Raw genomic sequence first — 26,848 nt, forward strand, 5'->3', positions numbered from 1 at the left:
AAAAGATAACACACTAGGGGAGAGAGCAGGTGGAAAACATCCGGAAGCAAGGTACCATACCCCCTGCGCCCTTTCTCTCCGGAAGCGCTTGCAGTTCGCTGGCGTGATTGCGCACGCGCGGCAGCCCGGGTCGCCCTGGGCGGTGCGCAGAGCGAGCGATAAAAAGGGAAGATTCCGCCTCTGGGACTTAAAGGCGCATGCGCCTCCCGGCCTCCGGTCAGGCCGCGCCTTCTCGCTCCCACCCTTCCTCGCCAGCGCGCGCTGGGTGGGCGTGGGAAGAGGCGGGGAACTGGGGAGCTGAGCCGAGGGGGCGGGTATCGCGGGAGGGAGGGAGCGAAGCGGAGGGTGTCGTTCTGAGGAGAGAAGGCGGCAAAATGGCGGACCGCTTCTCCCGCTTCAACGAAGACCGAGACTTTCAGGTAAACACGGGCGTCGCCGAGGATCCGAGGAAGGCGCTGGCCCAACCGAAACCTCCTTCTCCTCTACTCCTGCTCTTTCCGCCCAGGTTCTGCTCCGGCTTACGAACCAGCTCGCTTTTCTCCGCCTGCGATTCTTCCAGGGGCCTCCCGCCTTGAGACGAGGCCCCATCTCCTCTCACCCCATATTTTATTATCTCTTAAACCTCACGTCGCCGGGTTTGCGGCCTCAGCCTATGTGAGCTCCGGGTTTCGGAACCCCGGCCTGGCCGCTGTTAGGGGCTGTGCTCTCCTGGGTCTGCCCGGCCTGTGGAGGCGCACCGCTGGCTCCCCCGGGAAAAGAGGGTTGGGTTGAGAGGATTTGGGACGAGTGTTGGGACTTCCGAACCCCTGGGTTTTGCTTTCACAGCTCTTTTTTTTTTGGGGGGGGGTTCTCCTCTAATAATTAAATTCCTTTCATTGTCTACTTTTCAAATTCCTCACTTGGGAAAGAGTGCATTAGTTATTATACGCTTTCTTGGTTAGTCAAACATTGAGATTTCTCCGGGCGTGTTTTGTTATTATTATTAGGCCGTTAATTGGGGTTGGAAAACAGTAAGTTATAGGACTATGGTCGATGTGAGCCTCGCCCCACATTTTATCTCTAAGGAAGAATCGTAAGCAGCAGAATGATAATGGGCTTTCCAAACGTATGATTAGTGCCAAAAGCTTGATTTTTCGCTCTCCAGTTGCCAATGTCGTATAGAAAAATGCCCTTGTGATAGCAAGCATTATTGAGGAAAAAAATAGAGGCAAATTAGAATAACTCATCTTTCGGCTGTTTAGAATACTTTCCTATTGAGCATTATTGAGCAGTGTTACCGCCGAAATCTCGGCAGTTCCGAGAGATTTAGTAGAAATTGGCTATTTCTATGATAAGATACATCCTCAGAGACTCTTAAGAAACCACTGCATTACTACCGCATATCCTGGCAACAGCAATTTGGGTCAGGGTATGAACCTCAGAACTCAAGTTTTTATCCTGCAGATAGATCATTCTCAAAGTAACATGGGACTATTCAGAAGCAGTTTGAAGGGTTTGAGTTCCCTGAAATGGATGGGTTGGTAAATAAACAGGTTAAACCAACACTGAATAGTCGAGTGTATAGAACGCTTGAGAGAAATTTTGCAACGATAAGGGATCTGGGGGCTATTGGAAAGCCTTGTGATCATGCGCCTGCTGTACAGCTAGCTGCAGCACAATACAGGATCTCAAGGTGTTTAAGGATATAATGCAGATCCAGGGAAGTTGGAAGCAATTCATATTAGCGGTTTGATCCCTGAGAAAGATTGTTCTTTAGCACCATAAAATGACGTAGGCTGCTAGATGTGTAGGCTCTATTAGTAATTTTTTAAAGAGACGTTGATAACTAAAACCCCCAAGTGCTTTTCAGAGGAGAGAATTTCAAGGTGACCTAGTAAAATTCAAAATAGATAATGTGATGAACAAATAAGTTTAGAGGGAAAATGGCTGTCAACCACAGAATTTCAGCAGGTTTTAAATAAAGAAAAAAAAGGATTTGCAGGGCCTTGAAAGAAGATTTTGAAAACTGGATAGCAGAGTAGATGCTGTCACCTGAAAAAATTGAGAAAGCCTCTACTTTTCAAGTGAGATTATATTTTGTTTTCTGATGCTGGGAGATCAGCTAGAAACAAATCTGAACAAAGAAAACATTAAAAACTAATTGTATCACCTCTAAAAGCTCATTTGTTCTGTGTGACCTATAAATTCATATCCTCCATAGTTGATGCCTCAATTAGTTATATAAAATATGTAACTGCCAGTTATATATTTTGGAGTTATGTAAAACCTATTGTTTAGTTTGGTAGTACTTTGAAGATACTACATATATCTTAAGTTTATTTCCTTCTTTTATGTTGGAATTACCAATGCCTGCTGTATTGAGTCAGCCAGGGAAATGGTTTTTTTTAAAGTTAGATATTCTAGTGCTATGGATGGGTAGGGTATTGGGAATTAAAGCTTTTAGACAATTATAAGACGTTAAAACTTTTGTAAATTATTGTGCTAATATTTCTTAAAAAGCTTTCATTTAAAAATAAAATGATATTTCTCTGGATGTTTTACTAAAGGAAAAAGTATAGCTTGATTTTCATTAATGATGTCCTTTGATTTAAGTTATTGGAGAGAAATTGTAATAGGATGCGCCTGCAAGTAGTATATCAAAATTTTTCAGGGTCAGGTTTTTCAAAAATAAATATGGCCTCCTTTTAAGATTTTAAGTGATAAACAAGGTGAAGCCACTGAATACACTTGAAAACAAATCAAAGTAGGTTCCCAAACCAAGTACATAGATCCTGTTGCTTTAAACAAATCTTACAGTGCTGGAAATTTTTCCATGCATCTTCTCTGGTAAGTTCTACATGGCTACTATTTTCTTTGCCAATTTACCATCAAGTGCAAATTTTGGAGACACCGTCAAGTTGTCTCTTGAACTTAGTTGTGGAGTCGAAGGTGAGTTCACTGTTAGGTTTTGTGAACACCTGAAGTTTCAGAGATGTTTGGTATAATGAGGAGGAATAGCTGTGGTATGCCACTTGAAGCTCTTATGAACATAAAGAATAATCATTATCAAGGACATACATTTAAGAGGTTTTGTTTTGTTTTTATTAAATTTATTGGGGTGACATTAAATAAGATTATATCGATTTCAAGAGTTTTTGATAACTTTAATAATAAACAGGTACCACTTTACAGGCTTTACATGTATTATTTCAATCTCCACAATAATCCTATGAGATAGGTACTATTACTCACTTTTTCAAAGGAAGCGGCTGAGGCACAGAGAGTTAAATAATTTCCAAGTACACAGAGCTGGTAAGTGGCAGACCCTGGATTCAGACTCTGGCTTTTTGATTTTTGAACCTGTGCTCAGGACTGTTATCTTTACTGGCAGTTATATATTTTATATAACTAATTGAGGCCTTGACTATAGATGATATAAATTTATAGGTCACACAGAACAAATGGGTTTTTAGAGAGGTAATACAATTAGTTTTTATTTATTTATTTATTTTTATAGGGACAGAGAGAGAGTCAGAGAGAGGGATAGATAGGGACAGACAGACAAGAACGGAGAGAGATGAGAAGCATCAATCATCAGTTTTTCATTGGGACTCCTTAGTTGTTCATTGATTGTTTTCTCATATGTGCCTTGACCGTGGGCCTTCAGCAGACCGAGTAACCCCTTGCTCAAGCCAGCGACCTTGGGTCCAAGCTGGTGAGCCTTTTTTTGGCTCAAGCCAGATGAGCCCGCGCTCAAGCTGGCAACCTCGGGGTCTCGAACCTGGGTCCTTCCACATCCCAGTCTGACGCTCTATTCACTGCGCCACCACCTGGTCAGGCTACAATTAGTTTTTAATCTGTTTTATTTTGTTCAGATTTGTTTCTTGTTGGTCTCCCTAGGGCTTTTAGGGAGGCTTCTGACAGTGATCAGTTACACTGTTTTAAAGGACATATTGTTAACTGTTGTTTTAGTTTAGACATTCTTTTGTGTAGCCTTTTAAAGTGGTATTTAATTTTTGTGATCTAGGCTGATGTATTTATTTTTTAAAAAGCTTTAGGAGTTTTAACTACTCCTTTAAGAATCTGTCCTCAATTTCTGAACATGACATGACTTCTGCCTACATTTGCCAGATTAAGGTGTATTTTCACATTTAGGATGTAGATGTATTTAACACTTGTAATAATAGGTTCACTAAGGAAAGTTTTATTTGTACAGTGATGTACAACTATCAGGTGTTAAACAGTGGTTGTGCTTAATGGTGATGCAGCTGAATACTAGTAAGGAAATGTTCTTCAGTTTGTGTGCCTTTAGCAGGCTGGTGATTTAAAAGATCCTCTCATTCCACCTTGTTCTGGATGTATTCTGCATTAGATTTTTTAAAAAGATTTTATTTATTAATTTTAGGGGGGGTGGAGCGAGATGTATCAACTCACAGTGTTTCACTTGAGTTGTTCTTTGGTTAATTGCCATGTGCACTTTTTTTTTTTTTTTTGTACTTTTCTGAAGCTGGAAACGGGGAGGCAGACAGACCCCCGCATGGGCCCGACCGGGATCCACCCGGCGCGCCTTCTGGGCACGCCCACCAGGGGGCGACGCTCTGCCGCGACCAGAGCCACTCTAGTGCCTGGGCAGAGGCCAAGGAGCCATCCCCAGCGCCCGGGCCATCTTTTCTCCAGTGGAGCATTGGCTGCAGGAGGGGAAGAGAGAGACAGAGAGGAAGGAAAGGGGAAGGGGTGGAGAAGCAGATGGGCACTTCTCCTGTGTGCCCTGGCCGGGAATCGAACCGGGACTTCTGCACGCCAGGCCAACGCTCTACCACTGAGCCAACCGGCCAGGGCTGCATTAGATTTCTAATGAAAAAGAATTATGATTACAGTGAGTAATAAAGTGATGAGAGAAACAAATGTTATCTTAAAGGTTATAATAAAAAATATAAAAATTACCCAAGAACTTTCTATGATCTATGTGAATAATCATAATGGTAAATAGCAATAAACAAGTCATGTATTACTTTTATGTAATATGTTTGTAAGATTCCTTCTTGTGTTTCATGTATGATACCAGAATGTGACCTTCAGATATTTTTATTTCAAAATATTTTTATTCATTGATTTTTAGAGGAAGAGGAAGGGGGAGAAAGAGAAAAATCAATTTGTTGTTCCACTTATTTATGCATTCATTAACTGATTCTTGTATGTGCCCTGACTGGGGATCTAATCTTCAGCCTTGGCGTATCAGGACTACACATGTGATGACCAAGAAGAAACAGATCTAAACAAATATTCTCTCTATTAGGCTGATTATTACAGGACCGTTCTAGTGCATCAGTAGTATAGAAAAATAGGTGTTTTGTTGTCTTTTCTTTTATTCCATACATGTCACACAGTTCTCATTAGGGTACTCTGGAGAGATTCTCTTATCACATTTTTAGGCCTTTATGATAAGTTACATAACCGGGATTAAAATCTGTGACTACGATTTGAAAAAACAAACACATACATATCCTGATTGTGCTGCTTCATAGCTAATACACATTTCCATATAATTTCTATTTGAGTACATGATAAAATAAAAAAAGGACATTTTTTTGGTGTGGTCAAAATTAGCATTTTCTGAAAAGGACTTGCAGAAGTTCCTGACTTCTTGAATTGAGGATTTGAAATCTTTGTAGAGGTTTTATCTTTGTTCTTGTGATTTAATAAATTTCTCATATTTTATTAATGAAAATGTATTCCAGCTTGAGGTAGAAATCCAGTTCTTGAATTATATTAAAATTCCTTCCTTCCCTGAAATAACTTGGTACTTTTACTTGTTTGCATTTTTGGCATTAGTTCTCTTTTCATATTAGTATTGCCATTTAGTATTAAGTGAAAGCTGACTCATGGTAATTACAAAAGGAATTACAAATGACCACCACAAATAGTGAAAGAAATCATTGATTTGATATTGCAATGAATACCAGAAGATGCTGTGATGATTTTTCAGTTATAAAAAGTGAATTGTCCATTTAGCTCTGGAAGTCAAATCAAATGTTCTTAGTGCATATTGTACTAGTCAGTGCAGAAATTTAAATGTGCTCAGGCTGAAAGACAAAATACTGGATTGTCATGCTTATACTAAATGATTTCTTTGGGATTTAATAATACATTAAGTATTTTATACCTACTTTAGGAATGTATTGAAGAAAAAGTAGCTAAAGTTGCTTTGGCATTCTAAATAGGTTCATAGCACATGTTTTAGTAAGTTCTATAGACAGTAAGAAATTAAAATTAGGGCTAAAACATTAGTTTCCTGTTACTTTCCTTAATTCTTATTTTTACTGACAATGTTGAGGTCAAATAAATCTCAAGCAACAAGAAACTACTTTTACAATTATTTATTGTCATCCTTGCCACTCTGTGGCAATTACATTGATTTCAAAGAGGAATTCAATTTATCTATGTTTTACAGAAGTGAAATTAAAACAGCTCTACGGGTTTAAAGTTGAAATAGAAAAAGTAATTTATCGTATTTTGTGGCTGACATTTTAAATAATTGTTAGAAAAGTAAGTACTCATATCTCATGTAACATTTTTCCAGAGTTGATGAGAGAATGGAAGCTTATTTTTCACTATTTTTGTAGGTAATATCAAAAATCAGGAAATGAATTTTATACTCTTGGTCTTGACTACAGAAGAAGCTAAACCTGATATTTGTGGATTATATGCTGTAGTATTAGTAATTTCCCTTAATGCTATAAGTAATATGAGATATCTTAAAAGGAAGGGCAAAAGTGGTTGAAAATATAATTGGTTTAATACTACTTTAGTATATCATTTACATAAGAGATACCAAGGGATAGATACATTTACCTTGAGATTATTTTCTAGAATATAAACTAATTTTTTAAAAGACTGTTAAATAAGCCTAGCCTTTGGTGGCACAGTGGAAAGACGTTGACCTGGATAGCAGAGGTCGCTGCTTTAAACCCTGGGCTTGCCTGGTCAGAGGTCAGGGCACATACGGCAAGCAATCAGCGAACGAACTGAAGTGAAGCAAATATGAGTTGATACTTCTTGCGCCACTCCCCTCTCTCTTCCCCTCTCTGTAAAATCAATAAATAAAATCTTTAAAAAATTTATTATTAAATAAAACTATTTGGATAGTAATGGTATGAAGAAGTATGTCTGACTATGCCTTGGGGAGGTTGGTTAAGAAATGTTCTTTAAGGAGCTTTTGTTACAGATGGAGGGATAACAAAAATAATAATATTTAGTTCATTGCTTATAAGACCAGCATGATTATCAGATGAATAGTATAGTCAATAAATGTAAAACTCTAAGGAAAGGAGAGGATCCTGAAAATTAGATGATTGAGCATGCCTTTTTGAAGCAGTTAGCATTTAAACCAGTCTTGTAAGATGATGGGAGTGCATTCTTGCAAAGGAAAAGAATGGGAGGCATTCAGTTGGAGAAAATAGCCAAGGCGAAGAAAGAAGTGGACGAAGCAGGATTGGGTTTTTAGGACAATGAATAAACCTTTGGGCACAGGGAAAAAGTGAAAGGTAGGGTTACAAAATTAAGTTTTATTTTAATGCTTTAAGCAGGAATGTACTAGCTATTTAAAGCGTTTAAGCAGGGGGAGACTCTGGCTAATAGCTCAGTTGGTTAGAGTGTTGTCCCATTACTCCAAGGTTGCAGGATAGATCCCCTGTCAGGACACATACAAGAAGCAACCAATGAATACACAACTAAGTAGAATAAAAAATTGGTATTTCTCTCCCCTCCCTTTTTCTCCCTCAAATCAATAAAAGAAAGCTAAAAAAATTAAAAATGGGGATAGAATTCAAAGCAGTTTTCCTCAGGGAAGATTAATTCAGATACAATTGTATTAGGTGTGCTCTACTTAGAGTTAAAGCTGTGTTAAGGGATAATGGGCTGAGTAAAAAGTGGGACCAATGGGATTGTAAATTCTGATGGGATTTAAGAATTGAGGTGAAGGTATTAGAGGAAATGAACTGAAAAGATAGAAGGTTGTGGTTGGAGAGGACAGTGTTTGAAATAGAGATTATGGGAGGGTTGAGAATATTCTTAACGACCATAAGAGTGAAATGGCCGAGGTAGAATGGGCAAGATCATTAGAGGAAAGGAAGTTAAGAAACAGGCACCAAGGTATGGTTAAATCATCTAACCTTGAATATTAGAATGGTAACATATCATATACTGTTGTGATTTTTTTTTTTTTCTCTGAAGCTGGAAACGGGGAGAGACAGTCAGACAGACTCCCGCATGCGCTCGACTGGGATCCACCCGGCACGCCCACCAGGGGCGATGCTCTGCCCCTTCCGGGCCTCGCTCTGTCACGACCAGAGCCACTCTAGCGCCTGGGGCAGAGGCCAAGGAGCCATCCCCAACGCCCGGGCCATCTTTGCTCCAATGGAGCCTAGGCTGCGGGAGGGGAAGAGAGAGACAGAGAGGAAGGAGAGGGGGAGGGGTGGAGAAGCAGATGGGCGCTTCTCCTGTGTGCCCTAGCCGGGAATCGAACCCGGGACTTCTGCATGCCAGGCCGACGCTCTACCACTGAGCCAACCGGCTAGGGCCACTGTTGTGATTTAATAAGCACCCTTATGTATGTTCTTGTCTAATTCTTCTAGTAATTCAGTGAAGTAAATAAAAATAGGTAGTAACTCTTCTAGAAGAAGCTGAGGTCCAGATAAATTATTTTACCTAGTATGGAGTTGGATTTTGAACTTTAATCTTCTGATTTCTTTTGTAGTGTTTTTTCTGCTGTGGTGTATATACATTGGCCTCTCTTCAAGGAGAAGAGTGCTGGTATGCCTTCTCTTTAATACAAGGCAGTATTTTTCACCAGTTACCTAACTGGTAGGGCATAGTTGATGTGCTTATCACTAAATGTTATATATATTTTTTTCAGAAACATCGTAGTATTAAAATTTAATTGATTGTTTATTGCGTACTCTTTCAGGCCTTTTTACTGTGTATAGGTGTACTAGACAATTCCATTTTCCAAACATTTTTTGTGTTAGCATCACATCGTAAAAGGATAAGAATAGAAGACAAAATCAGTCTATTTTGTTCATTTGTTCCCGTAAAAAAGTAGCCAGTTCTCCTAAGATGTGATGACTTTTTCTATGGTTCCTGATTGTCTCAATATATAAGATCTAAACTTACTAACTTGGCTTATAAGGATCTTAAGCATCTGATGCCTTGTAACAGGTATATATTTTTTCCCCTCGTCCTGCCATCCTGAAGGTTTTGTTGTTGTCTGGATCAGCTAGGTTCTTTCATTATTTTGTTTTTGCAGCCATGGAGCCATCCTTAGCACCTGGGGCCAACTTGCTCCAACTGAGCCATGGCTGCAGGAGAGAAAGAGAGAGATAGAGAGAAGGGAGAAGGGAAGGGTGGAGAAGCAGATGGTCGCTTTTCCTGTGCCCTGACTGGGAATTGAACCTGGCATGTCCATATGCTGGGCCAACGTTCTAATGCAGAGCCAACTGGCCAGGGCCCCTACTACTCATTTTCTAAGACTCAATTTGTTATCGCTAACACCTTTCCCAGGCAGAGTTAGTTGCTTCATTTTCTGTGCTCCTATAGCACTTCAGCCATATTTTAGTAGTAGTCCTTTTACTAATGGTAACACTTTTACTAGCTAACAATGTAGGGTGATTACTCTTTTACTAGCTGTGTTATGCACTAGTACAGGGATCCCCAAACTGTGCCTCCCTGAGGCCATTTATCCGGCCCCCACGCACTTCTGGAAGGGGCACCTCTTTCATTGGTGGTCAGTGAGAGGAGCATAGTTAACCATTGAAATACTGGTCAGTTTGTTGATTTAAATATACTTATTCTTTATTTTAAATATTGTATTTGTTCCCATTTTGTTTTTTTTACTTTAAAATAAGATATGTGCAATGTGCATAGGGATTTGTTCGGTTTTTGGGGTTTTTTTTTGCATTTTTCTGAAGCTGGAAACGGGGAGAGACAGACAGACTCCCGCACGCGACCGGGATCCACCTGGCACGCCCACCAGGGGGCGATGCTCTGCCCAACCAGGGCATAGCTATGTCGTGACCAGAGCCACTCTAGCGCCTGAGGCAGAGGCCACAGAGCCATCCCCAGCGCCCAGGCCATCTTTGCTCCAATGGAGCCTTGGCTGCGGGAGGGGAAGAGAGAGACAGAGAGGAAGGAGAGGGGGAGGGGTGGAGAAGCAGACGGGCGCTTCTCCTGTGTGCCCTGGCCGGGAATCGAACCCGGGACTCCACGCCAGGCTGATGCTCTACCACTGAGCCAACCGCCCAGGGCCTGTTCAGTTTTTTTTATAGTCCAGCCCTCCAATGGTCTGAGGGACAGTGAACTGGCCCCCTGTGTAAAACGTTTGGGGACCCCTGCACTAGTATCTCATGTAACCCCCTGGTAAGGTAGATCCTATTCCATTTTACAAATGAAAAACTTAACCCCGCTCACAGAGTTAGTTGAAAAAATAGCTTTCAGGTAGTTTCGACCAGTCTCAGCCTTTTACAACTGTGCTGTTTTACCTTTCCTACTATGTACTTTCTTCTTATAATGTACAGTGTCTTATCTTACTGGACTTAGGACTCCTTGAGTGAGAGTCTCTCATTTATTTATTTATTTATTTATTTATTTATTTATTTCCAGCATTGAGTTAGGGTCTGGCATCTAGAAGTTGTTCAGTTATTTGAATTAATGGTTAAATAATGGAAAGCATGTAGACTCTGTATAGGCTGAGGAAAACGTCCAGACTGGAGACTCAGCTTCCTGCTGTAGTTTTATCTAGGTTGAACCATTTCTTTGATATCCTAGAGCAGCGGTTCTCAACCTGTGGGTCGCGACCCCGGCGGGGGTTGCGACCCACAGGTTGAGAACCGCTGTCCTAGAGGATATTTCAAGTATGGAGATTGTGTAATAGATAGTTATAATCTCACTTTATTATATATTGTATTTAATTACAGCAATCATCTTTTAGTTGTGAATTTCCTTTTGTGTGATACATACGCTTGTTTTTCTGTGGACTTGTGCAAAAGTTCTGTTAAATGTCTGCACAGAGATCTATCATATCAGCCAGTGGTAAAATGAATAATAGGCATTACTATGGGTCCCAGAGGAATTCTTAACTGTTGTCTATGTTTTTTTAAAAAATTATTATTATTGATTTTTAGAGAGAGAGAGAGGAAAGGACAGAGAGAGAGAGAGACCAGAGACATGTACAGGTACATCAATCTGTTCCTGTATTGTGCCCTGACCGGGAATCAAACTGGTAATCTCTATACCTGAGGGTGAAGCTCGAACCAACCAAGCTATCTTGTCAGGGCTCTCCCTACCTTTTGTCTCTTTTTTTTTTTTAAATGTATTTTTCTGAAGTGAGAAGCAGGGAGACAGAGGACAGACTCCTGCATGCACCCGACTGGGATCCACCTGGCATGCCCACCAGGGGGCGATGTTCTGCCCATCTGGGGCATTGCTTTGTTGCAACTGGAGCCATTCTAGTGCCTGAGGTGGAGGCCATGGAGCCATCTTCAGTGCCCAGGCCAGCTTTGCTCCAATGCAGCTTTGGCTGCAGGAGGGGAAGAGAGAAAGGAGATGGGGAGGAGTGGAGAAGCAAATGGGCGCTTCTTCTCTATGCCCTGGCCGGGAATCGAACCCAGGAGTTCCACACACTGGGCTGACACTCATACCACTGAGCCAGCTGGCCAGGGCCTCTCCCTACCTTTCGGAATGCCTCAAGAATTGTGTGCTCTATTTTGCATTCATTTCTGAAAAGGATTGATTGCTTATGTGAGGCTTTTAAAATTTTAATTTTTCAAGTATAGTGTTTTTTTGGAACCCAGTCCTAGTCAAATTATCCAGAAAATTTGGTATGTCAAACAGGTGTGCATGTATTTTTAGACCAGTGTGTGATATGCTCATATCTATGACCCAATGTAATGTGTTTTCAAGTTCTTATTTGCTGAGCTTGCTAGCAGCCAATTATTTTTCCTATCAATTTACATGTAATTAAATTTAATAGCTGAATTTATTCTTCTGGGTTATTGACTGGTCTCAACTATGCTTTAAAATAATAATTCATTACTTTGTACCTCTTTAAACTTCACAACCTGTGCTGTAATACTGTAGAGTAATCATCTGGATTTTACGGCTGGGGAAGCAGGCCTAAGCCTAGAGGTTTGGTAATTTGCCCAAGGTTATACAGCGGACAGATGGCAATGATGATTTCTGGTGTCTCTGACTTCAGAGATCTTTGGTTTTTATAATATACTGGAAATCGTTGTAAATCAGACTATATGATTATGAAAACAATAGTGAAGGGTTAGGGTTTTTGAGGAATTGATCACAATGGTGTTCCTGTCCACTTTCTAAATTGAAATAAAATTTAACTATACAAATAAAATGACACTAATAATCCCCTAGAATGTCCATTTCTATTTGGATAGGTTTTGCCTCCAGAGATGTTTTTCTGAATTGTTTAGGATAATACTACAATTAGTTTATTTGGAATGAGTATAAGAGAAGAGGACAGAGATGAAGATGAAGTCTCTCACTTATTTGGTGGTAGTGGAGGACTGATTTTGTTCATAGATGGAAACTATCCAGGATGGCTCTATCAGCTAAACATACCTTTTTTATTTTTTGTCCATGGCAAGTGAGATCAGCATCATATGTTTTGAATTTAGAAAGTCCAAATTATAATCAAGTACTGTATGTTACTTGAGTTGTGAGGTAGGACTATGATTAATAGATCCACTTAGTGACATTAGACTATCTCTAAAGGAATAATTGTAAATACAGTACAAAAAATAAATATCAGTTGTAGAGATTTGGTGCAGAGAGAGACAGGAACATCTATAATATACAGTTCAATAGTCAGAGCCAGGTGCGAAAAGAATGGGCTAAGATGAGTGGTACAGTATATTGCCAAAGATAAAATGGATTTAAACTAGGTTCATACTTAATCTAAGTGGGAAAAGTTCGATAGGATTTAAAACTTAAGTGTGGCCAACCAGGTAGTGGCACAGTGGATACAGCATAGGCCTAGCATGATGAGGACCCAGGTTCAAAACCCCAAAGTCACCAGCTTGAGCTCAGGGTCAGTAGCTCATCTGGAGGTCCCCCCCCATCAGGGCACAGTTGAGAAGGCAGTCAGTGAACAAAGGTGCCTCAACTATGAGTTGATGCTTCTCATCTCTCTCCCTTCCTGTCTGCCTGTTCGTCCCTGTCTATCCCGTTCTTTCACAAAAATAAAATAAAAATAATAAAACTTCAATGTGTATAATCCTCATGTTAATAATTGATTACTTTATCAGAAACCTTAGATCCACTGTCTATGAATAATAATTTTTCATTAAATTTTAAAAGAACTTGTATTAAATTTTAATAATCATAGGAAGATGGAAGAGAATGTCACCTTTTTTAGAATCTTAAATAGTGTTTTGTTATTTGAGAATGTGGGCTGTTGATTTTGATCTTTGAAGAATTGTCCCAATAATTTTCTCTTCTCTAGTTCTAATTTTTCCAATTAATTACAATACAGTTAATCACTGGAAAAGGCACAGCTGTGGGATTATGTGGATTCCCATATTAACACTACATTGATAAATTTAGGGCAATTTCTGTCTATATTTAAATGATCACCATAGCTAAATTTGTAATACAAAAGTTTCCACATTTGTCTTGTGCTTGGAAGCAGAATCCTTGACCTGTAAGAAACTAGAACTACTGTGTATTTTTTTTTCCAGGAAGAGAGAGAGGGATAGATAGGGACAGATAGACAGGAACGGAGAGAGATGAGAAGCATCAATCATCAGTTTGTTTGTTTTTCGTTGTGACACCTCAGTTGTTCATTGATTGCCTTCTCATATGTGCCCTGACCGCGGGCCTTCAGCAGACTGAGTAACCCCTTGCTTGAGCCAGCGACCTTGGGTCTAAGCTGGTGAGCATTTTTTATTTTTGCTCAAGCTAGCGACCTTGAGGTCTCGAACCTGGGTCCTCGGCATCCCAGTCCAACGCTCTATCCACTGCACCACCGCCTGGTCAGGCAAACTACTGTGTATTTTAATAACATGCAAGTCAGCCAGGTTCTATTCTTTTTTTTTTTTTTTAATTTATTTATTTTTACAGTGACAGAGAGAGAGAGACAGATAGGGCAGACAGACAGGAATGGAGAGAGATGAGAAGCATCAATCATCAGTTTTTTGTTGCGACACCTTAGTTGTTCACTGATTGCTCTCTCATATGTGCCTTGACCGCGGGCCTTCAGCCAACCAAGTAACCCCTTGCTTGAGGTGAGCTTTGCTCAAACCAGATGAGCCCGTGCTCAAGCCAGGGACCTCGGGTCTCAAACCTGGGTTTGCTGCATCCCAGTCTGACGCTCTATCCACTGCGCCACTGCCTGGTCAGGCAGGTTCTATTCTTTTGTAATTAGACCTATTAGGAATTGAAGCTTTTTTTTTTTAAGAGAAGAGGCAGTTGAAGGAAATTTACCTGGGTGTATGTATATACATATATGTGCATTTAAAAATCTTCAACACATTTTTTTAGAAAAGTGAAATTGCTTCTAGTCTGATCTCTTTGAACTTAAATTTCTGATCCATATAAATGAAAAAGCTGTGTTTCGGTTCTGAAAACAGGTGAAAGAAAAGAGTTGATTTAGACAATAGAAAAAGTGTTCCGGCCCTGGCCAGCTGGCTCAGTGGTAGAGCGTTGGCCTGGTGTGCGGAAGTCCCGGGGTTCGATTCCCGGCCAGGGCACACAGGAGAAGCGCCCATCTGCCTCTCCACCCCTCCCCCTCTCCTTCCTCTCTGTCTCTCTCTTCCCCTCCCGCAGCCAATGCTCCATTGGAGCAAAGATGGCCCCGGGCGCTGGGGATGGCTCCATGGCCTCTGCCTCAGGTGCTAGAGTGGCTCTGGTCACAACAGAGCGACGCCCCGGATGGGCAGAACATCGCCCCCTGGTGGGCGTGCCGGGTGGATCCTGGTCGGGCGCATGCGGTAGTCTGTCTGACTGCCTCCCCGTTTGCAGCTTCAGAAAAATACGGAAAAAAAAAAAAAGAAGAAAAAGTGTTCCAAACAGTCATCAATTAAAACTAAATTTTAGGCCCTGGCCAGATAGGTTGCTGGTTCGATCCCTAGTCAGAGCACATGCAGGGACAGATCGATGTTCCTGTCTCCCCCTTCTCTTGCTAAAATCAATAATTAAACGTTAAAAAAAACCCCTAAATATTAGGAATGTTCTAACATGGAATCTGAATTTTCTCTAAAATGACCATATGTTCCAGTTTTTGCCTTTTGTCCTGGCATAATTACTATTAATACTCCCTTTTACTCTCAAAGTGCCCTGATTTGTGTGATACATTATTTATATGATCATCCTAGTTCTAATGGGAGATCAGAGATTGAAATGAGGTTTTGAAAGCAGGGTGAAGCAGGAAATAAAAAAGTACTTCTCTTCAAATCCCTGTTGAGGCCTTTAGATAATCAGATACTATACTGACTATTTTTGGAAGGAATGATCTTATTAAGTCTCAGTTCATCAGAATGACTTAAAAAACTTTGGGAGATAGGGAGAGGCAAGAAATAAAATATTTATCACTCCCACCACTACTTCTACACTTTGTACCCTGGGGGTTTGAAGTCACATTTTATATTTCTTCTTTCCTCTTATTTTTGCTTTTCTAGTATAGCATTCAAAGGGGACAAATGTTAACCTTCTCAAAATCAAGCACTACTTGCCTGACCAGGTGGTGGCACAGTGGATAGAGCTTTGGGCCGGGACCCTGACGACCTAGGTTCAAAACCCTGAGGTCGCTGGCTTGAGCATGGGATCATAGACATGACCCTATGGTCGCTAGCTTAAACACCAATCTCACTGGCTTGAGCAAGGGGTCACTGGCTTGGCTGGAGCCCCCCACCCCCTGTCCATCATCTTTCTCCCTTCCTGTCTGTCCCTGTCTCACAAAAAAACCCCCACTATTTCTAATTACGTTTGTTCTTTCAGAGATATGTAATACATATACAAGTATTCTTTTTTATTATTTATTTTAATGGGGTGACATCAATAAATCAGGGTACATATATTCAAAGAAAACATTTCCAGGTTATCTTGTCATTTAGTTCTGTTGCATACCCATCACCCAAAGAGAGATCGTCCTCCGACACCCTCTATCCAGTTTTCTTTGTACCCCTCCCCTCCCTCTCCTCCTTCCTCCCTCCTCCCTCCTCCCTCCTCCCCTCCCCCCACCCCCCCACCCCCCCATAACCACCCCACGCCTGTCCATGTCTCTTAGTCTCGTTTTTATGTCCCACCAATGTATGGAATCCTGCAGTTCTTGTTTTTTTCTGATTCACTTATTTCACTCCACATAATGTTATCAAGATTCCACCATTCTGCTGTAAGTGATCCGATGTCATCATTTCTTCTAGCTGAATAGTATACCATGGTGTATATGTGCCCCATCTTCTTTATCCAGTCTTCTATTTTTTTTACAGTGATTAAAAGCCTTTAAGCAAACTCTATATATACAATTATTCTTGACTCTTCCTTTTCAAAAGGTAGCATGCAAACACATTTTTCAGCACTTTGAGATTATCACGTAACTAAGAGGTTTTTGTTTTTTGTTTTAAACTAGATTTATATTTATAGCATGGTTGTAAAAATAGTATAGAGCTCTGGCCAGATGACTCAGTTGGTTAGAACGTTGCTCCGACGCACAGAGGTTGCCGGTTCAGTCCTCGTTCAGGACACATACAGGAACAGACCAGTGTTCCTGTCTCTCCCTTCTCTCTCTAAATTCATAAATAAATAAATTTTAAATAAAAATAAAATAATGTAGAGAGTTGTAATATACCACTTAACTTTTCCTACTATAATATCTGTACAATAACCATAATTATCAAAACTAGGAAGTTAAGGTTGATGCAATATAGATCTTATTTGAATTTTACCAGTTTTTCCTCTGATACCCTTTTTCTGTTCCAGGATTCCATGTAGGATTCCACATTCATTACATTTAGTGATTCTTTGTCTTTAATCTGTAATACTATAGTTCCTCAGTCCATGTTCTTTGTGATAGCTAGAAGTTTTTGACTAATTCTGCTTTCTGTAGAGAATATTATTTCAGAATTATGGAAGGAAGGTTATTATTATTATTATTATTACTATTTTGACGTTTAGATTTTGTATAGTATAATACAGTGGTAGGAATATGAGACCAATAATCAGAGCCCTTTGTGAATTTGTGACAATCTCTATAACTTATTTGTAAAACAATAATGATTTTTAAACATCCTCAAATCCTACAGAGTGAGTCCTCACTGAATGCCATCTATAGGTTCTGGGACTTTAAGTGAAACAGTGTATAATGAAACCAATTTTACCATAGGTCGGTGATGTGCACAAGAATTTTTTTTATTTTTATTTTTTGAGAGAGAAAGAGAGGGACAGACAGGAAGAGAGAGATGAGAAGCATCAACTCATAGTTTTGGCACCTTAGTTGTTCATTGATTGCCTTCTCTTATGTGCCTTGACCAGGGGACTCTAGCCGAGCCAGTGACCTTGGGCTTCAAGCCAGCGACCATGGGATCATGTTTATGATACCATGCTCAAGCATGAGACACCATGCTCAAGCGTGAGACCCCACGCTCAAGTCAGTGACTTTGGGGTTTTGAACCTGAGTCCTCAGCATCCCAGTCTGACACTATCCACTGCACCACCGCCTGGTCAGGCTGTGCAAAAATTGTTAAAACATGTAATACCTAACTGTTTAGTCAGGGGCACTGAGCTCTTTTTCCCTTAGATTGTCAAATTAAAAAATGACAGGCCCTGGCCGGTTGGCTCAGCGGTAGAGCGTCGGCCTAGTGTGCGGAGGACCCGGGTTCGATTCCCGGCCAGGGCACACAGGAGAAGCGCCCATTTGCTTCTCCACCCCTCCGCCACGCTTTCCCTCTCTGTCTCTCTCTTCCCCTCCCGCAGCCAAGGCTCCATTGGAGCAAAGATGGCCCGGGCGCTGGGGATGGCTCTGTGGTCTCTGCCCCAGGCGCTAGAGTGGCTCTGGTCGCAACATGGCGACGCCCAGGATGGGCAGAGCGTTGCCCCTGGTGGGCGTGCCGGGTGGATCCCGGTCAGGCGCCTGCGGGAGTCTGTCTGACTGTCTCTCCCTGTTTCCAGCTTCAGAAAAATGAAAAAAAAAAAAAATGACAACCAACATAACAGCCATCCAGTGTGAGCAAATCAAAATTATACTTTTTTTGGGTCAGCCAACTGGACTCACACTGTATAGGGTTTGGGGATTTTTAAAAATCATTGTTTTATAAAGTTATAGAGATTGTCAGGGCTGATAGCAGTGTTTTTCAACCACTGGTTCGGTCTGCCAGAAATTTTGTTCCGATCAGCAAAAGAGTTAGCCACACTGCTGTTGTATAAAGATGATAGACCCAATGATCTTAGTTGAATTTGCTTATGCTTAGGATGATTTCTGCCTTCCTTAGCAGTCCCTGAAATAATTCTCTTATTTTCACCAGGTCCCAAATATAAGAAGGTTGAAAACCACTATTCTATATAGCACAGTTTGACCCTGTGTCTAATTTTTATTGTACAGGGGTTCCTCGGGTTACAACAGCCTTGACATATAATGTTTTGAGTTTATGATGCTCACTCCCATAAAAATGTAAAATAGTTGAGACATGAGTGTTTCAGCTTACACCATTAGCGTTGACTACTTTGGTTGCGTGCAGTGGAAGAATATGCAGTATTCTTTTTCTGTGGCTTAGTTGTGCTTTTATGTTCTAGATTATGATTTTACAACTATGTTAGGATAGGTAAGTGACTTAGGCTAGGGTATGTTTTGAATTACACCAAAATTCTGATTATGTCACTATGGTAGGAACAGAACTGTGTCATAACCCGAGGACCCCCAGTATATTTGTTTAATTTTTTAAAGAAAACACTTTAACTTGTACTTTTTAATTTGTGTGTGTGTGTGTGTTGTGTGTGTGTGTGTGTAAGAGAGAGAGACAGACAGCGGACAGACAGACAGGAAGAGAGAGAAATGAGAAGCATCAGCTCATAGTTGCAGCACCTTAGTTATTTATTCATTGATTGCTTTCTCATACGTGCCTTGACCGGGGCTGGGGGTGAGGTTGGGGGCTCCTGCCAAGCCAGTGACTCCTTGCTCAAGCCAGTAGGCTTCAAGCCAGCAACCATGGGGTCAGGTCTATGATCCCACACTCAAACCAGTGGCCCCATACTCAAGCTGGTGACCCCACACTCAAGCCTGATGAACCCATGCTAAAGCCAGTGATCTTGAGGTTTCAAACCTGCTTCCTCTGCGCCCCATGCTGATGCCCTGTTCACTGCTCCACTGCCTGGTCAGGCTGACTTGTATGTTTGTGTTTGTGACATTATTAGGTACACTTATTTATTTGATATAAAAGCCTTCTAACATTAGGAGTGTGTACCTGAAATTTAACAATGTTTATAAAGGAAAAGAGATTTGCTTTAAATGATCTGGTTCAAGAAAAACCAAGGATGCTTAGTTTTTTTGATTAAAGAAACAGTTTCATCTTCCTTGACCACTTTAATGGCCAGCTTCTCTCCTTTTTAAACTATATTGTTATTTATTTATTTTAGGGGAAAGAGAAACATCAATATATTGTTCCATTTATTTATGCATTCATTGGTTGATTCTTATATGTACGCTGGCCTGGGATTGAACCTGCAGTCTTGGTGTGTCAGGACTGGATGATGCTCTAACCAACTAAGCCTGTGGTTCTCAAACTTTTTGAAGTTGGAGCACATTTAAAATCCTACAAATAGCCTGACCAGGCGGTGGCACAGTGGATATAGCATCGGACTGGGATGCAGAGGACCCAGGTTCGAGACCCTGAGGTCGCCAGCTTGAGCACAGGCTCATCTGGTTTGAGCAGAAAGCTTGCCAACTTGGACCCAAGGTTGCTGGCTCGAGCAAGGGGTTACTCGGTCTGCTGAAGGCCCACGGTCAAGGCACATATGAGGAAGCAATCAGTGAACAACTAAGGTGTTGCAATGAAAAACTAATGATTGATGCTTCTCATCTCTCCGTTCCTATCTGTCCCTATCTATCCCTCTCTCTGACTCTCTCTGTCTCTGTAAAAATATATATATAAATAAATAAATGAAATCCTACAAATAATTGTAGGTGCATTATATACAAATTTCTGAGAAATATGTTATAATAATTAAGTCAAATATTAAAGAAAAAATATATAAAGTCCAGGCGTGCTTTTATGGTAATTAAGCGAAATAAATACTTCTGGGATCGACCCGGCAACCCCGTCTGGGGCCGATGCTCTGCCCTTCTGGGGCAGTACCTGCAACCGAGCTACTCTTAGTGCCTGTGTTGGAGGCTCACAGAGCTATCCTCAGTGCCCTGGAATGATGTGCTCAAATCAGTTGAGCCATGGCTGCAGGAGGAGTCGAGAGAGAGAGGAGAGGGAAGGGTGGAGAAGCAGATGGTCACTTCTCATGTGTGCCCTGCCTGGGATTGAACCCAGGACATCTGCATACAGGGCTGACATTCTACCACTGAACCAACTGGCCAGGGCCAGATCCTTTTTTTTTTTTTCCCCGAAGTTAGAAGCAGGGAGGCACTCAGACAGACTCCTGCATGCACTTGACCAGGATAAACAAATATTGGATGCTCTGCCCATCTGGGGCGTCGCTCCATTGCGGCTGGAGCCATTCTAATGCCTGAGGCAGAGGCCATGGAGCCGTCCTCAGCACCCGGGCCAACTTTGCTCCAACTGGAGCCTTGACTTCAGGAAGGGAAAAGAGAGATAGAGAGGAAGATGAGGGGGAAGGGGGAAGAAGCAGATGGGTGCTTCTTCTGTGTGCCCTGACCAGGAATTGAAGCCAAAACTTCCACATGTCGGGCCAATGCTCTACCGCTGAGCCAACCGGCCAGGGCCCAGGGCCCGATCTTGCCTGCAATTTTTAATTGGGTTTTTGTTTAATTTTAAGAATTCTTTGTATATTTTGAATAATAGTCCTTTATCAGATATGTCTTGCAAATATTTTATTTCAATCTGTGACTTATCTTCTCATTCTCTTAACAGTGTCTTTAAAAGAAGTTTTTAAGTTTTAATAAAGTCAGTTTATCAATTATTTCTTTAATAAATTATGCCTTTTGTTGATCTAATAGTCACCAAACCCAAAGTAACCTTGTTTGCTTTTACTTGGTTTTCATGTCATTGGATGAGGTTACATTTATTTTGGTGGTAGCTGAAAAAATGTTCCATGCTTCTCTACCAAGGATTATTCCCACTGTGGTTAACATTCTGCTTTTGTGGCAATTGATGGTATTTATGTTTTTGTATTAAGATGTTTTGGTATTAAGCCATTTTCAGTAGTGTAAATTTAATTCAGTTTAAATCTTCAAATTCATGGAATTTTAGACCAAGAAATATAAAAGAGTGTCTACTTCAAAATCTTTGTTTTATAAATGAATATACAATGAATGAGAAATATATGATTTATATGAGGTCATACAGCAACTTAGCAATAAAACCAGGACTTAGAATTGATGATAACTGGTTTAAGGAACTGAGATGAAGATGTGATCATTTTTTTCTTGTATGAAAAGTGCTTTTTTTGTTGGTAGGTGTTTCTTATTCTTTGTGACTGGGTGTTGTGGTTCTTGATGTTTAAAGGGTATATTTTAAAACAGTAAACAATATAAATAAGTTTTTATAGTTTTTAAATATTGGTTTGTGGTCCTGGCCAGTTGGCTTAGCAGTAGACTGTCAGCCCTGCATGTGGATGTCCCAGGTTCGATTCTGGTCAGGGTACAAAGGAGAAGCGACCATCTGCTTCTCCACTCCTCCCTTTCTCTTTTCTCTCTCTAATTATCTCTCTTCCCCACAGTCACAGCTCAGTTAGAGCAAGTTGGCCCTGGGCACTGAGGATGGCTCTGTGCCCTCACCTCAGGGGCTAAAAAAAAAAATAGCTCGGTTGCCGAGCAATGGAGCAGCAGCCCCAGATGGGCAGAACATCACCCTGTTGGGGGCTTGCTGGGTGGATCCCGGTCAGGGCACATGCGAGAGTCTGTTTCTCTGCCTCCCTGCTTCTAACTTAAGAAAAAATAATAAGTACACTAACAGTGTTTTAGGACCATTATCACCATCACTGTCTAGTTCCAGAATTTTTTCATCACTACCGCACAATTTTAGCACCTAATTGTTCTGTAAAGTTTAGCCACTGTATTAAATTTTGGGGGTTGTAAGAGGTAAACAAGACTCAATTCTTTTTTTTTTTTTTTTTTTTTTCATTTTTCTGAAGCTGGAAACAGGGAGAGACAGTCAGACAGACTCCCGCAGGCGCCTGACCGGGATCCACCCGGCACGCCCACCATGGGGCCACGCTCTGCCCACCAGGGGGTGATGCTCTGCCCATCCTGGGCGTCGCCATGTTGGTGACCAGAGCCACTCTAGCGCCTGAGGCAGAGGCCACAGAGCCATCCCCAGCGCCCGGGCCATCTTTGCTCCAATGGAGCCTTGGCTGCGGGAGGGGAAGAGAGAGACAGAGAGGAAAGCGCGGCGGAGGCGTGGAGAAGCAAATGGGCGCTTCTCCTGTGTGCCCTGGCCGGGAATCGAACCCGGGTCCTCCGCACGCTAGGCCGACGCTCTACCGCTGAGCCAACCGGCCAGGGCAAGACTCAATTCTTGTTGAGAGAAACAAGTAAACCTATTTATGATACAATGTGATGTATTGTGTTAGAGCTCTCTAGGGTAAACGTTTATTCAACTAAAAGTTTACCTTGGAAAAGCAAAGTATCTTTTTTGTTAGGTTAACATTGAAATTGTCACACCACTCCACATGCTGAATTGATTTAGGATAGACTGAAGTCTAGTCTTTTTTGTTTTTGTTTTTTTTTTAAGTGAGAGGAGGGCAGATAGACTTCCCTGCATGCACCCTGACTGGGATCCAATCGGCAACCCGCATCTGGGGCTGATGCTCGAACCACCTGAGCTATCCTCAGCGCTCAGGGCAACGCTGGAACCAGTCGAGCCACTGGCTGTGAGTGGGGATAGAGGAGAGTTTGGAGAACAGAGCAGATGAGAAGTAGATGGTCACTTCTCATATGTGCCCTGACCGGGGGTCAACACTACTACTGAGCCAACTGCCCAGGGCGAAGTCTAGTCTTTTGACTTAGGTCAATTTAGGACTCACCAATTCTCATGCCCTTTACTTTGTATTAAGAAGGGAACCAGACCTTAACCAGGCGGTGGCGCAGTGGATAGAGTGTTGACCTGGGACGCTGAGGACCCCAGTTGAAACCCCGAGGTCACTGACTTGAGTGTGGGGTCCTGCAACAACTCCCCATGGTTGCTGGCTTGAAGCCCAAGGTTTCTGGCTTGAGCCCAAGGTCTTTGACTCGGCTGGAGCACCTTGGTCAAGGCATGTATGAGGAGCAATCAGTGAACAACTAAGAGTGCCACAACTACGAGTTGATGCTTCTCTTCTCTCTCCCTCCCTCCCTCTCTCTCTCTCGCTAAAAAAAAAAGAAAAGGGAACCAGAAAATTGATATTCTGATATAAAGCCAAATTAATGGAGCAGGGAGATCAGAAGGAAAAAAAAACATGATGAGAGAAAACTTCTAGTTGTCTGTACCTATCTTCAATTGGATTATTTTGATTTTATTCTAGTTGCAGTAATAGCTTGCCAGATTATGGTCAATATGGTGTTATAAAGGCATGGTTATCTCCTTGACAAATCATTTAACCCTTTATGGGCTCGTGTAACTTTCAAGTCACATACTAGTATATCAGTATTTTATTAATTTACAGTATTTAATTTTTTACCACAAGGTTGCATATATGTCTTGTTATATCTTCTTAGCAACAGTCACATTCTTGGTAGTGGTTATCAGCTCTAACCTGAGATAGCAAAGTACATGCTTTTGCAAGTTGTCTGCAGATAGAAGCCATAGGAACCATCTTGTGCAGTTGTTATTATTTTTTCTTCTGTAAGTGTGTGATAAACAAGAAAAAACCTACATAATAGCTCTTTGTTTGTATGTCAGTAATCTCTTGTTTGTATTTCAACAATCATTTTGTTATTTTCATATGATATAGCTTTGTGACTTTCAAGTCACAACAGTGAGATATAATGGTAGAGTTTGGTGTATTTGTGATATGCTTGGCTGTTATATAAGAGAGATTGTTCATTACATACTATATATAAGCCACACGCATCAATATACTTCATTGAAATTTTGAATTTCTTGTTTGTTTGTTTTTTAGTTAAATGAGAGAAGGGGAGACAGAGAAACAGACTCCTGCATGCAACTTGATTAGGATCTACCTGCAACGTCCATTAGGTGCCAGTGTTCTGCCCATTAGGCTGATGTTCACAACTGAGCTATTTTTAGCACCTGAGGCAGAGGCTCGAGGGAGCCATCCTCAGTGCCCTGGACCATTGCACTTGAATCAGTTGAGGCATGACTGTGGGAAGAGAAGTGTGTGTGGGAGTGAACAGAAGCAGATTGTTGCTTATGTGTGTCCTGATTGGGAATTGAGCCTGGGATATCCATACTCCAGGTCAACGCTCTATCACTGAGCCAGCTGGCCAGGGCCACTTTGTTGGAATTTAAAACTGATATTGCATCTTGTTTATGTCAAGAGTGTAAAGGAATTAGTAGGAAAGGAGGATGTCCTATTTCAATTTTGGTAGATAAACAATTAGAAGAGAAGAAGAAAAGGAGACCAAATGCAAACAGTGAAAGATATGTGAAAAGATGAGATAGCACATTGGCCATTTTTTTTTCAGATAAGAGGGGATACTGCAAAAAGCTGTGGTACACGGGTTCCAAAAATAAAGTGTTTGAAATGCAATGTATATCTATGTTTATGGAATTCCATACTTAAGCTTTTATACACTCAAGTGCTAACTAACATTGTAAACCGTTGTTACTTCAAAGTTACAAAATATATTCATTATAATAAAATCATTGTAACTGCTGAATTCATCGTTAATTTGTATTTATAGGTTGATATTTGTTGATTTTACATTACATAAATTTCTTTATAGTCATGAAAAAAATTTGGCCCATAGAAGATTAAGGAATAGCTGCATTTAGGATACTGTGTCAAGAGATTGTGTTTTTGAATTCCTTGAATCTTGGGAGCTAAGTGTTGATGATTTAAAATTGAATATTTTAGCAGTTTCAGTTACAAGCAGTGTTATCAATACTGAACAGTATTATAATATAGACTTTATTTGTATTCTATTATTGTGACATTTTTTCAGTACAAGATTGTTTATGAAAGTAAAACATGATTTGGCCCTTTATTTATTTATTTATTTATTTTTCTGAAGCTGGAAACAGGGAGAGACAGTCAGACAGACTCCCGCATGCGCCCGACCGGGATCCACCAGGGGCTTCGCTCTGCTGCAACCAGAGCCACTCTAGCGCCTGGGGCAGAGGCCAAGGAGCCATCCCCAGCGCCCGGGCCATCTTTGCTCCAATGGAGCCTTGGCTGCAGGAGGGGAAGAGAGAGACAGAGAGGAAGGGAGGGGTGGAGAAGCAAATGGGCGCTTCTCCTGTGTGCCCTGGCCGGGAATCAAACCCAGGTCCCCCGCACGCCAGGCCGACGCTCTACCGCTGAGCCAACCGGCCAGTGGCCCTTTATTTTTAAATTACTGTGGTCTTCCTAATAAAGGCATTCTAAGAAAGCTGATATCCCAAATGATTAGTATTTTAGCAATGTCAGTGCTTGTCGTAGAAAGGAGAGTTCATATTACTAGACTCCTAATAAGTTGTTTAGATTTTTTTTTCTTTTTTTTTCTTTTTTCCTGAAGCTGGAAACGGGGAGAGACAGACAGACTCCCGCATGCACCCGAGCGGAATCCTCCCAGCACGCCCACCAGGGGCGATGCTCCGCCCACCAGGGGGGCGATGCTCTGCCCCTCCGGGGCGTCGCTCCTGCGAGACCAGAGCCACTCCAGCACCTGGGGCAGAGGCCAAGGAGACATCCCCAGCACCCAGGCCATCTCTGCTCCAATGGAGCCCCGGCTGCGGGAGGGGAAGAGAGAGACAGAGAGGAAGGGGGGGGGGGGGTTGGAGAAGCAAATGGGCACCTCTCTTATGTGCCCTGGCGGGGAATTGAACCCGGGTCCCCCGCATGCCAGGCCGACGCTCCACCGCTGAGCCAACCGGCCAGGGCCAGATTTTTTTTTTAAGTCTGAATTTGTGGCACAGTTTTGGTTGTCTACTACAAAACAATAACAAATTTAAAATGGGCCCTGGCCGGCTGGGTCAGTGGATAGAGCATTGGTGACCCAGCTTTTTGGATATCCCAGGTTTGATTCCCAATGAGGGCACACAAGAGAAGCAACCATCTGCTTCTCTCTCTCTCCCCCTATTTCCCAACCTTCTCCTCTTGCAGCCAGTGGCTCTATTGGTTCAAGCATTGGCCCGGTGTGCTGAGGATAGCTCAGTTGGTTCTAGTGTCAGCCTCAGGTGCTAAAAAATAGCTCAGTTGATTTGAGCACCAGCCCTAGTTGGGTTGCCAGGTGGATCCAAGTCAGGGCTCATGCGAGAGTCTGTATCACTATCTCCCCTCCTCTCACTTAAAAAAAGGAAGAAAGAAAGAAAAGAAATTTTAAATAATCCCTCGTGTCTTGGCCTGATAGCTCTGTTGGTTAGGGCATCCTCCAGAAGCACAGAGATTGCTGGTTCGGTCCTCGGTCAGGGCACGTTCAGGAACAGATTGATGTTGCTATCTTTCACTGTCTCTCTCTTCTCTCTAAAATCAATAAAAATAAACATTAAGGAAAATAACCCCTCATTTGATTGCTTTTGAAATAATAACCTTACTCTTA

At 41.6% G+C, this 26,848-nt stretch overlaps 1 protein-coding gene across 2 annotated transcripts in view; it reads left to right on the forward strand.

Moving 5' to 3' along the window:
• Positions 1-332: 332 nt before the first annotated feature.
• GPATCH8 (G-patch domain containing 8) overlaps positions 333-26,848 on the forward strand; it is a 91,947-nt gene continuing 65,431 nt past the window's right edge. For both annotated transcript variants that reach the window (XM_066263445.1, XM_066263446.1), the window contains exon 1: positions 333-419. In XM_066263445.1, the coding sequence (XP_066119542.1) occupies positions 375-419 (45 nt within the window). In that variant the 5' untranslated portion in view covers positions 333-374. The remainder of the gene's footprint in view (positions 420-26,848) is intronic.

This window comes from Saccopteryx bilineata, chromosome 2 (assembly GCF_036850765.1).
Source record: "Saccopteryx bilineata isolate mSacBil1 chromosome 2, mSacBil1_pri_phased_curated, whole genome shotgun sequence".
Lineage (NCBI taxonomy): Eukaryota > Metazoa > Chordata > Mammalia > Chiroptera > Emballonuridae > Saccopteryx > Saccopteryx bilineata.